The sequence below is a fragment of the Gossypium hirsutum genome, chromosome D01 (genome assembly GCF_007990345.1).
Source record: "Gossypium hirsutum isolate 1008001.06 chromosome D01, Gossypium_hirsutum_v2.1, whole genome shotgun sequence".
Taxonomy (NCBI): domain Eukaryota; kingdom Viridiplantae; phylum Streptophyta; class Magnoliopsida; order Malvales; family Malvaceae; genus Gossypium; species Gossypium hirsutum.
Window position 1 is genome coordinate 63,144,405 of NC_053437.1, and position 11,647 is coordinate 63,156,051.

The 11,647-nt window shown below is 35.1% G+C and overlaps 2 protein-coding genes across 7 annotated transcripts; one reads left to right on the top strand and one right to left on the bottom strand.

Moving 5' to 3' along the window:
* Nucleotides 1–1,488: 1,488 nt before the first annotated feature.
* On the top strand, nucleotides 1,489–10,208 carry LOC107905334 (E3 ubiquitin-protein ligase UPL7). 6 transcript variants are annotated; one of them, XM_016831976.2, is made up of 15 exons: nucleotides 1,489–1,623; nucleotides 1,762–1,884; nucleotides 1,983–2,223; nucleotides 2,367–2,959; nucleotides 3,648–4,625; nucleotides 4,705–5,039; nucleotides 5,303–5,581; nucleotides 5,674–5,926; nucleotides 6,983–7,153; nucleotides 7,233–7,325; nucleotides 7,467–7,574; nucleotides 7,688–7,804; nucleotides 8,037–8,126; nucleotides 8,264–8,373; nucleotides 9,667–10,208. In XM_016831976.2, the coding sequence occupies exons 1-14, from the start codon at nucleotides 1,600–1,602 to the stop codon at nucleotides 8,345–8,347; spliced, it is 3,489 nt and encodes a 1,162-aa protein (XP_016687465.2). In that variant the 5' UTR covers nucleotides 1,489–1,599; the 3' UTR covers nucleotides 8,348–8,373; nucleotides 9,667–10,208. The 6 variants fall into 6 exon arrangements, 5 of the variants coding, with proteins under 5 accessions (XP_016687465.2, XP_016687466.2, XP_016687467.2 ...); XM_016831977.2 differs by having other exon boundaries at nucleotides 1,502–1,623; nucleotides 9,672–10,208; XM_016831978.2 differs by having other exon boundaries at nucleotides 1,502–1,623; nucleotides 9,693–10,208.
* On the bottom strand, nucleotides 8,807–11,344 carry LOC107905335 (GDSL esterase/lipase At5g03820). Its single transcript, XM_016831980.2, has 5 exons — nucleotides 10,843–11,344; nucleotides 10,617–10,747; nucleotides 10,271–10,504; nucleotides 9,681–9,936; nucleotides 8,807–9,268 (listed from the first exon to the last, which is right to left on the bottom strand). Exons 1-5 carry the CDS (start codon nucleotides 11,084–11,086, stop codon nucleotides 9,075–9,077), a joined length of 1,059 nt encoding a protein of 352 aa, XP_016687469.1. The 5' UTR covers nucleotides 11,087–11,344; the 3' UTR covers nucleotides 8,807–9,074.
* Nucleotides 11,345–11,647: the final 303 nt, after the last annotated feature.

The window sequence follows — 11,647 nt, forward strand, 5'->3', positions numbered from 1 at the left end:
GTACGGTCAACTTATTTATCTAATTTAATTTCAGGTTGATCCGATAAAACATCCTATATATTTATGTATTTTTTTATGATTCTTGAAATAAATTTATAAAGTAAAATCATGCAATATTGTCCTACTAAATTCATGCTCTCTATATTAATTCTCAACTACATTATTTCTCAATAAATATTGCATTCTTTCATTTAATCACTTCTCACTTTTGGTAAAATTGTAATTTAATCAATCTTAATTTTTCACTTATTCAATTTAGTCCTTCATGCCAATTCCATGTCATAACAAATTGAGTTATTTTCATTCTTGATCCTTTAACTTACTTATTTTTACACTTTTACCCCTCAGATTTTAATTATTTACACTTAAGCCACAAACTTTTCACATATTTACAATTTAGGCCTTGTTTTAAATTAATGTATCACAACATACTTCTTAATTAAAATTTTTCCTTGGTATCACTCAACCTTTCTTTTATCACCTTTATATACTTTTCTCACTTTATCGAAAAATCAATTATACATTATTCAATTTAACACCCTGTTCAAAATTAACAAATTTAGTTATCAATATTTACAGATTTGAAAAATTAGAACTAAATTGACAAATATTTAAAATTTTGAGGGCTAAATTTTTTATTTTTTTTGAATTAAAATTAAAATGACAAATTCTCTAACACGAAGTGCTAAATTTGTTGAATTTTTAAGATTTAGGATAAAATTAATAGAATGTGTAAACATTTGAGAGCTAAATTTATTATTAGACTAAAGGAAAAGCCCACGTTTACGACAACTAACGGTGTAGTCACTAAAATATTTAATTTCAATTTCAATTTTAATTTTAATTTTTTATAGTTAATATCTTTATAATTTTTAAAAGATTTAAATCAAATTTTTATAATTTTAGGGGGCCAAAGTGTAATTTTATCTTTACTAATTCAAAATTTTAAAATTTTTTAAAATGTCAGCCCCATGGATTCGCCTCTAATTGTTTTCAAAATTTAGTATGATAAACATATTATCACATATATATAATGCCATGTCATGTTGCTATTTCAATATATTACTCATAAAAGATGTCAATTATAGATTTAAATACCGACATTTGTGTTAAGGCTGAAATTTAGAAATTCAAAAAAATACAGGTTATAATAATGATTTAATTGAAGAACATGGACTAAATCAACAACTTTACGCATAATACCAAGGATGTTTGAACTAGACCAGACCAATTGACTAGGGTCCTAGTCCAAAGAATGGCTTTGAACCAATTAGACCTAGAATCGATGCATACCAGTTGAACTAGTTAAAAAAACGGTTGAATCGACAATTGAATAGGGTTTTTAATTTTTAATAATTTTTTAATCCAACTAATTGGATTATTGGTCAGGGACTAAATTCACAACTTGTGCAGAGTACAGGGACTAATAATACAAATTTAACCAATAAATCCAAGACAAGAACCAAAATAGAATCTAACCGTCCAAGACAAAATTCGATTTTTTGTTGGCAGTTGACAAAAAAACTGACAAAAATTAAGGAAAAAAAACAAAAATATTTTAGCTTCGATTAGCTTCCTTTGGATAATCATCTCTCAGTGATGGAGGAACCTCGAAAACAACAGGTTAGGGGCCTTTCGCTTGATCTATCAATTCGATTAGGGCTTTCTAATGATTCAGATTTACAATTAAAATCTTTGTATTTTCTTCTTTTCTGACTTCATTAAATGTTAAAATCCTCGATTGGGTTACCCCAAATTCAGGTATCGTTGAGAGGAGCAAGCGCAAGAGAAATATCAAGAGATGCGCTGCTTGAGAAAGTTTCTCAAGAAAGAAAGCATCGCAATTATGCTAGAAAAGCTGCCTCCGCTTCAATCTTTATCCAGGTTTACTTTTCACAATGTTTCTGTGTGTTTTTTCTTCAATTAAGTTGAGTTGTATTAAAATTTCTCTGGTTTTTTTTTTAATTTATATATATTTGTAGAAAGTTTGGAGAAGCTATGGTGAGACAAGGAAAGTGGCTATGAAATTTCAAGAAGAATGGGAAAGTTTGGTGAAGTATCAAGCTGGAATTCTGACTGGGGAATTGATTTCCAGCAGTGTTTTAAGGCCTTTTATTTTCTTCATTACACGTTTATCCATTCGGCAACGGAAGATTCTTGCCAGAGAATTAAAATGTATGCAGACTTGCTTTGGGATTCTCTTGGAAAGCATAAATTCAACTGGTATGCTAATACTTTTAAATCGAATTCAATTATCCTATGCTCTATGAAATGTGCTGCTGTGTATTAGATGTAGGACCTCCTTTTCTTTTTATCTTGGCTAGGTTAATTGACAGTTTTTATTGATTTCCTTGTTCGCTGGATAGATTCAAGGAAGAATATTTGCTCCCTGATTGTTGGCACGACTGAACAGAGAAGAACATCCATGTACCAAATGCGAAAGCTGATTTCACTCTGCTCATTTATTCTCTCTGAGTGTGATACGTCTCGTGCAGGAAGTCAAGATATTGTTGTTCTGACATCTCTTGCATTGCGTTTTGTTGTTGTCTTAACTGATCTGAAAAGTTGGAAGATTGTTAATGATGAGAATATTGGGGATGCAGATGCTGCAGTGAAGAACTTTGTTAGCTTTATGGGTAGTTATAGAAGTGGTCTTTATGCATCTCTGAGAAGATATATAAGCAGAATGGATGCTTCTTTTTCTGCTAAAGTGAAAAGTATTGTCCAAACTGATGATAAATTCTTGATCAGCGCAAGTGCAATTACTATAGCTATTCGCCCATTTAGTCTGACAACCTTCAACCCAGCTGATTGTATTAAGTTTGATGTGCATTCTGCTGCTGAGCTGTACTGTTTGTACTTACTCACAATTCCTTGGCTCACTCAACGTGTACCAGCTGTTCTTCTACCTGCTCTAAAGCACAAGTCTACTCTTTTACCATGTTTGCAACTTTTACTGGTAATACCCTATTAAATCCCAATCTCCCTGTGTCCTCTTTCTCATGCATTTTCAAGAATTTTGCTTTGCAATCATGCATATGACCATTAGTTATGCTAACGGAAATTCATACTATCCAAGCATTTGATGCTATTTTTTTTCTTTTTGTTTCTCAGTCATCATTACTTGTCTTTGTTGGCAGTTATATAAATTTTTTTTTTCTATGATTCAATTCAGTTCATATATAGCCTACTTTTATTGTTACTCAATATAGTACTCCTTTCAAGGGCCATGTACCGGCTTCCTATATAGCAAGCTGAAATCAATGAAGCCATAGCTAGCATTAGTCTTACTAGTTAAAATAGAGACTAATAGATGTACCCTGGGGCAAGCTGCGGTTATTTTCACTAATTATTGCATCTGTTGGAAGTTCTATGCAAATGTGCAAAGTGCTACTAACTTGGTTCGTTTTGTATTCAAATGAAAGCATAGATTTGCTTTTATTGTCTCTAGAATATCATATTTTATAGAATGTGGCTTTCATATAAATCCATTACTTGTATACTAGGTTGCCTTTTCATTTATGCTCTTTTACTATTTATCCTTCAATTCATGTTGAAAAACCCTAAATTTCAAATTGTTTTACTTATTAGACAACTCTATGATTTGAGGCATGTGGAACTGATCAAACTATGGCAGGTGATGACAGATTTCAAAAGATAAAATTGTCAGAATGATGTCAGACATTGATCAGTTTAGCAGGGACTGTTCTCTGAATGCAGTTCCACCAATTGGTTGGGCTCTTGCGAACATTATAGGCCTAGCTGCTGGGAGTGAGAATGACTTTTTGCATTCTGAAGCCTTAAATCAAGGTCTCGAATATGCATCCTATGTCCATGTTGTAACCATTCTTGCAGACAACTTATTGTCATGGCTTCATGATGCTGGGTGGAACGAAAAGGGGAATCAGAATCTTGAAGGCAATGATGGAGCTTATGAACCACCTGTCAGTATGCAAGAGAACAAGACAATATGTGGGTCCTTAAAGACATCCTTTATTGACCTAATTAGACCTGTTTGTCAGCAATGGCATCTTAAAAAGCTTTTGGAAAAATCAAAAACATATGCTTATACAGATGAGAGTAAGACCAAGATCCTACCTCCAAACAACTTAGAATCTTTGGAGAACTTGAGATTGCTTGATATTGCATATTTTTACTCATACATGCTTAGGATATTTGCGGCATTCAATCCCATGATTGGACCGTTGCCTATTCTCAATATGCTATCTTTCACTCCTGGATTTCTTGGCAACCTTTGGGGAGTGCTAGAAAGTTCCATTTTCCTAGGAAATAGTCACACCATTGGAGATGCTAATTATGCCAGAAGCAAAGTTTCAGGGAAGAAAAAAGGAGTTGATAAAAAACTAAAACAGGCCAGTAATGACAGAGTCAGTAAATGGGCTAATGTATTGCAGAAGTTAACTGGCAAATCACAAGTTGATTTTTCAGATCCAGCTGATGATCATCAGGTTGATGAGGATGCTTCTGATGTTTGGGACGTAGAGCCTTTGAGGCATGGTCCTCGAGGTATTTCAAAAGATATGTCATGTCTGCTTCATCTGTTCTGTGCCACTTATTCTCATCTGCTGTTAGTTCTTGATGACATAGAGTTTTATGAGAAACAGGTAAACTGGTTATTTAATTATCTCTCAGTTTTCTATCTTTGTCTCTGTTGTTCATTGGAGTATTTTGTGCATGATTTAGGTTCCATTCACCCTGGAGCAACAACAAAGAATTGCTTCAATGCTCAATACACTGGTCTATAATGGCCTGTCTTGTAGCGTGGGCCAACAAAATGCTTCCCTTATGGATTCTGCCGTCAGATGCTTGCATCTAATATATGAAAGGGATTGCAGGCACCAGTTCTGCCCCCCTGCTTTGTGGCTTTCACCAGCTAGAAGGAGCCGACCTCCCATTGCAGTAGCTGCTAGAACTCATGAAGTTGTATCAGCTAATATCAGATCAGAGGATGCTGTTGTTGTTCACAGCACGGGTTCTGTAATCACCAGTATGCCACATGCATTTCCATTTCAAGAAAGGTACTAAATCTTAAGAAATTTAATTGCTATACCATGTAATTTAGGTATGCACTTTTAACTCACCTTGTTCACCAGAATTTCATCTACCACAAAGTCAATGGTTCTATTTTGAATGTGCTCATAATGTTGTTGTGTTCAAATGAGAAGTTACATCGGACATATATTAGATGATCACTAAATCCTCCTATTACTAGATATAGAATGGCCTAATTTATTTGATCGAGCCAAAGCCTTTTGGTTGACATAGTTTGTATCTTTGGCAGGGTTCAAATGTTTAGGGAGTTTATCAGCATGGATAAAGTCTCTCGGAGAATGGCTGGTGAAGTAGCTGGACCTGGTTCCCGATCAATTGAGATAGTAATTCGTCGAGGTCATGTCATTGAAGATGGCTTTCGACAATTAAATTCACTTGGCTCAAGGTTGAAGTCATCAATTCATGTTTCATTTGTTAGTGAATGTGGCCTCCCAGAGGCTGGTCTGGATTATGGTGGATTATCTAAAGAATTTTTAACTGATATATCTAAAGCAGCTTTTGCTCCTGAGTAAGTTGTACTGGTTTTTATGCTGAAAAAGTTGTTTTATTCTTCCTTCTTTTTTAAACTTTTTAAAGTTAATTTATTTTTTCTATCTAAAGGTATGGATTATTTTCCCAAACATCAACTTCAGACAGACTTCTAATACCTAATGCAGCTGCAAGATTTCTAGAGAATGGTATTCAGATGATTGAGTTCCTTGGAAGGGTTGTTGGTAAAGCACTTTATGAAGGAATCTTACTAGATTACTCTTTTTCACATGTTTTTGTGCAAAAGCTGTTAGGCCGATATAGCTTTCTTGATGAACTGTCAACACTTGATCCTGAGCTCTACCGGAACCTTATGTATGTCAAGGTTAGCCCTCATGAAGATCACATGTGTGATCAATTTGATCTTTATTCTTTTTTGAAGACGACTCTCCTAGTATGGCTAAATTATCTTTTGACTAGAGAAATAGCTTTATAGTTTTAGTTCGTATGCCACTTGATGTTTATGTTGCATTTCGAAGGGTTAATGGAAATGAGTTTTCTGGGTCTGCTTTGCATATTGAGCTCATTGTTGGGCAAGAATTAGCAAGATACTGCCATGGGAAGGTAATGAGGTGGGATATGTGTTTAATCTGCAAGTGACTCCTGTAAGTGATAGGATGAAGTATATAATGTCTGCATTTTTCATCTATTTGATCAAGTCAACAAGGACTGAAACCAAGGCATGAAATTCCTCTAGCTTGCTTCCTGGATATTTGATGATATTTCCTTGTTATCTTTTTTGGAGGACAAAATTTTTTACTTTCTTTCCGTGCTCGTTATAACATGGATTCTCCATAAACTACGGGGAGAAGGAAAATGGGAGAAGATTTTAAGCTTCACCAATCATTTGATCAACGGTGAACATAAAGAATGACGAAGAGGCTAAAGAAGAAACAATAGACTTTTTAAGATGGAAAGGCAAGAAAGCATTATATATTCAAAAGGGGGGAAAAGAAAAAAACTAAAAGAGAATGTGATGTTTATATGTTCTCTGTGCAGTATTTCTCCATCTATATGGTTACATACCCAGGCTCAACTTGTTGACTTTTTCAAATAGAAAGTTTTGCCAATCTTTCTGCTCATTGCGATTGCTTAAATATTCCTCAAGGGAGAACAGACTGCAAAACCTATATCCCATCTTATGGATGCTACATTCCATTTTTTCCTACATCACTCTTCTAGGATACTGGAAGTATTACCCCCTTTGCATCATGATCTAAATTCTTTTAGATTAAGGATCTAGTATTTGCTTGTCTTGTCTGCTTTAATGTAACACATTTATTTATTTTTTTCCTGTACACGAAGGTCCTAATGTTTGAGATCTATGCATGTAAAGGAAAATTTTACAACTTTTTAATCTTGTTGAATACTTTAACTGCAGCACTATGAAGGTAATGTTGAGGATCTCTGTCTAGACTTCACAGTTACTGAAGAATCTTTTGGTAAACGGCATGTTATTGAGCTTAAACCTGGTGGCAAGGATGTTTGTGTGACTAATGCGAATAAGATGCAGTATGTTCATGCAATGGCATTTTACAAACTCAACCGACAGGTCTATCTTTATTTATTTCATAAATATTATAGAAATATGTCTATGCATCTATTAACTTGTTTTCAATGTTGGATTGCAGATGCTTCCCTTTTCAAATGCATTTTATAGGGGGTTAACTGATCTTATATCTCCATCTTGGTTGAAGTTATTTAATGCAAGTGAATTTAATCAGGTATACTCCTGATGCTTCTTTGTGGAGTCATAATTGTGAATAGTATTAATTAATGATGGGCTGATTAGTTTTCTTTTTATCACTTACTGATAGGCTGACTAATAGCACACAATGCTGACCCACATTACTGCCTGTATGCAGTTGCTTTCTGGTGGAGACCATGATATTGATGTTGATGATTTAAAAAATAATACACGGTATACTGGTGGCTATTCTGAGGGAAGTCGAACTGTTAAACTTTTCTGGGAGGTATTAGCATAATGGAAGTTTAATTGATTTTTCTCATGTTTGACTTAGTTCCTCGAATGTTTTAATCATGTAAACTGCTGCATGAATACAGTTCTGTTTTAAATTTCATTTAGGTTATGAATGATTTTGAGCCCAAAGAACGTTGCATGCTGCTAAAATTTGTGACCAGCTGTTCGCGAGCTCCTTTATTGGGGTTCAAATACTTGCAGCCGGCTTTCACAATTCATAAGGTACGCTGTTATATCTGTTAAAAGTTTTCCCAGTTTCTACTTAATTAATTTAGTGAACTAGATTGCAACAAACAAAAAAAAAAAAGGAAGAAATTTCCCAAGATTTAAAAGAAAACTCTATTGTAAAGGGCAGGGATGAACGATAACTGTAAATGGAGAAAGGGGTACACGACTATCCTAAAATCTCATCTACAATTGAAACTAAGTCAGGAATCTTCTTGATCTTGTATAGGTTGCAAGTGATGCTCCTCTTTGGGCTGCAATCGGAGGTTCAGATGTGGAGCGACTTCCATCAGCTTCTACATGCTATAACACTCTCAAGGTACAATAATGGGGGATGGATGCTCTCCAGTTTAATAATTACTATGTTTAAAGGCTCCATAACAACATCAAACTTTAACACAAGTGATTTTTTATCATCTCATATCTGTGTTTTCTTTCTCTATTGGATGGTTACAGCTTCCAACATACAAGCGGTCAAGTACTCTGAAAGCAAAGCTTCGTTATGCAATTAATTCTAATGCTGGATTTGAACTTTCTTAAGGACCTGAGATTTTTAACTGGCGCAGGTGAATTTTCTTATTATCTAAATTCATTTCTATCTACCATAAGGATTTTAAGATATTAAAAATTTTATGTATGTCTGTGCTAAAGGTCAAGTGTCTTTCAAGTTTTAATTGACATATAGTTTATTTATGGTTAACATTGGAGACTGTTCGGATAAACAGAGAATTGTTACAAGAATGGAAGAATTGATTAAATAGAAAATGAAGCCTGCTTGTGGAAGACCTTAAATATCTTGAGCATAATTAAATGATTTCATCATTCACAAATTTTGATTATGTAGGAATATGTGATAGATGTGAATCCCAAAGTTGCATGCTAAATAGGGCAGACTATGCTATAGATGTGAATCCCAAAGTGCAATGCTTACACTATCATATGTCTATATTATACAACAGCCTGCATTTGCTGGCATGCTTGAAGAAAGCTATAACTAAATTATTCACAAAGCAACCATATCATTTTTTATTGAGGCAAGGATCAATAAATTAACTTCCCTGGCAGAAATGCTGCGATATACCCCTGCTAAAAGCATAAATAAGGAGTTTTTACATGTGAAAATATCCTATTAAAACAGTCGTACCAACGAAGTACATATTTTAGACTAATAGTAATGTCAATATCCTCCATATGAGAAGATTACAGGAACAGGTAATAGTGTTTTCCTTTTTCTTTTTTCCTTTTACCCCCTTCCTATGACATAGCTTCAAGATATGAGGGACACTCCCTGTGCTAGCAAATCGCCTGCCAAGACCTGGTTAGCTGCTTCGGAGGGATGGAATCCATCCCAAAATACATATGATGTAGCATTGGAGCATGTCCCTAGGGCCCTGGAATTGCAAAGCAAGGAGGTCTCTAGTGTACCTGTTCCACAGCAAGCTCTTCTTGACTCAAAGAAACCTGCAACAATAATAACTCCAAATTCTCAGGGAAAAAGTATATTAATGAATAATGAGTCACTTCATTCAACTGCCAAATCATGCAAGTTTACTAGATAATAAAACAATGGAAGGATCCACATCATTATGAAGTTGATATACATGACTAGATAATAACCCAAAATTTTACTAGTGTCATGTTACTATTATTAGTAAAACTTTATCTTATAATACTAGGTTTTCCTTGGTTAAAGAATGAAATTTGGTAATTGAAAATTACTTTCGGAAAATCCGATCTTGTTGATTCAGTTCACTTCAAGTTTGCAGCGGAGTATATTTCACCACGGAAACTTTATCTTTTAATTTTTCCTACTCATACGGAAGGTTGATTCATTGTATTGACTAACTACTCTATTGCAGAATAGGTGGTTTACCATTATCACTAGGCTTTGTAACCATGTCCAAGAGAGGCTGGTATATGTCGAAGACCACAAGTTTGAGACCAGGCAATCTGTCCTGTAGGCTTAGTGACGTGCTGTTCAGTTTATTGTTGAAGGCAATGGCATCTTGGTTTAACCTTGCAACACACTGATTACTTCCAGCACCAAATAGGGTGATGGCTGCAGGTAAACAACCCGTTGGTGGTAAGGTTGTCACTCCAATCCTCCTTGCTCCCAGTCCATACAGATTCTGTTTCAATCATAAAACAGTTGTGTGCTTTAAAAAAACCAGTATGTAAGAAGCTCGCTTCTCTCTTTTTCTTTTGTCTTCAATAAATGTTGTTTTGAGCTTCCATACAAAAATTCTTTTTTTTTTTTTTACAGTTCACAAGTATATTATTTCTTGTAACATGGTGTCTACTTTCCTGAATGGTTAGAGATACATACAAACATGATTCACAACAGACATGAATTTCTCATGTAAATGGTCCAGATATTATATATGTTAAAAGTTGCGTGATCCTCATAAGCGTTTTCAGAAAACATAATAGCCCCTGTAAGTAAATACAAATGCTAAATGATACCTGAATGAAAGTAGTGTAGGATCTTATGAGAATATCAGAGAACTGATCGGGTGTATAGATTCTGCTAACTAGAGGATTGATGTAGTAGTTCTGAATATAATCACTGCTTCCTGCACTCAAAAGATGTATGGCACCAGAGATTATGTTGTTGGCTCCATTGTTTCCTGCCATGTTCACCAGTTTCGTTTGGTACTCCCTGTAGTAGTTTAACTGCTGGGTCAATGTTATGGCACGCTACAAAAACCAATAAATCAGCTTATCTTGTTAGATAATCAGGCTTCAGAGTCAAAGAGCATAGAGAGAAAAAGAGGGTGAATTGAGGGGTTAGGGATCTTAATTGTTTTACATATAGGTTTGCAGTACTGTCATATAAACCAGAGGCAGCTGAAGCAAAATTGGCTCCAGTCAGGAGAGCATTTCCTATGGCATCTCGACTAAGGTAAGCCGGTGGGTATGAAGTAAACCCAAGGTACTCAGCTGTGCATGCAAGAATGAAAAAGCTCCATGAGAGAAGAAGGTGAAGGAACCTAAATTAATGAAAAAAAAGGTACGGGTTCTCAAGGAAACATTACCAGTGAAATCTGTAGCAAGTTTTCCATTGCAGAATCTTCCAGTTGGCCTGTGATTAACAAAATCTCTTCCATATGGTGGAAAGTTTGATTTGATAAGTGTGTTGAGATTGTTGTTATTCCCCACATCAACAACCGAGTCCCCAAAGATGATGAGTGCAGGAACAAGGGGATCTCCATGAGCCACTGAAGAAACCGAAACCAGCACAAGAACCAAGGTAGCCAAAAACTCACTTGAAGCTCTCATTTTCCTTTTCTCTTTTGCTCTTTGACTTAACTGTAAACCTCACAATGCATGTATACTAGAGAAAGAGAGAGAGGTGTAAAAGAGAAGTGAATGGGGTGAAAGAAGGGGCAGGTGAAGGAGAATTTAAGGAGAAAAAGCCATAGGTGAAAGTTATGGTCAAACTGAAACAAATGTCTTTATGAGAATGGTTCCATTAAAGGTGCTTATTTCTAGGAGAAAGAGGCATGTTAGCCTTATAAAAACAAAGTGACAATCATTTTGTATGTGTTCTAAATTTTTTTTCTTTAGGTGACATTAGAATCAGTTAAAAAGTTCTATTTACTTTTTCGAAAAAGAGTTTTGGTTGTTGCCCCTTCGGTGTGCATCCACACATTTTGCATAACGTTCAAGAGTTGGCGTGTCTTCAACAAATTTTGCCATTTTTGTTCAACTAGCATGATCACATCGGCCATCCCAAACAAATCAATTTGTTTCTTGAAGTACTCTAGTGTCTCACACTTGTCTCCGTAGTATATCCTGATCCCAAAGACCCCAAATACATGAAGTCCTCTGCGTCTCACA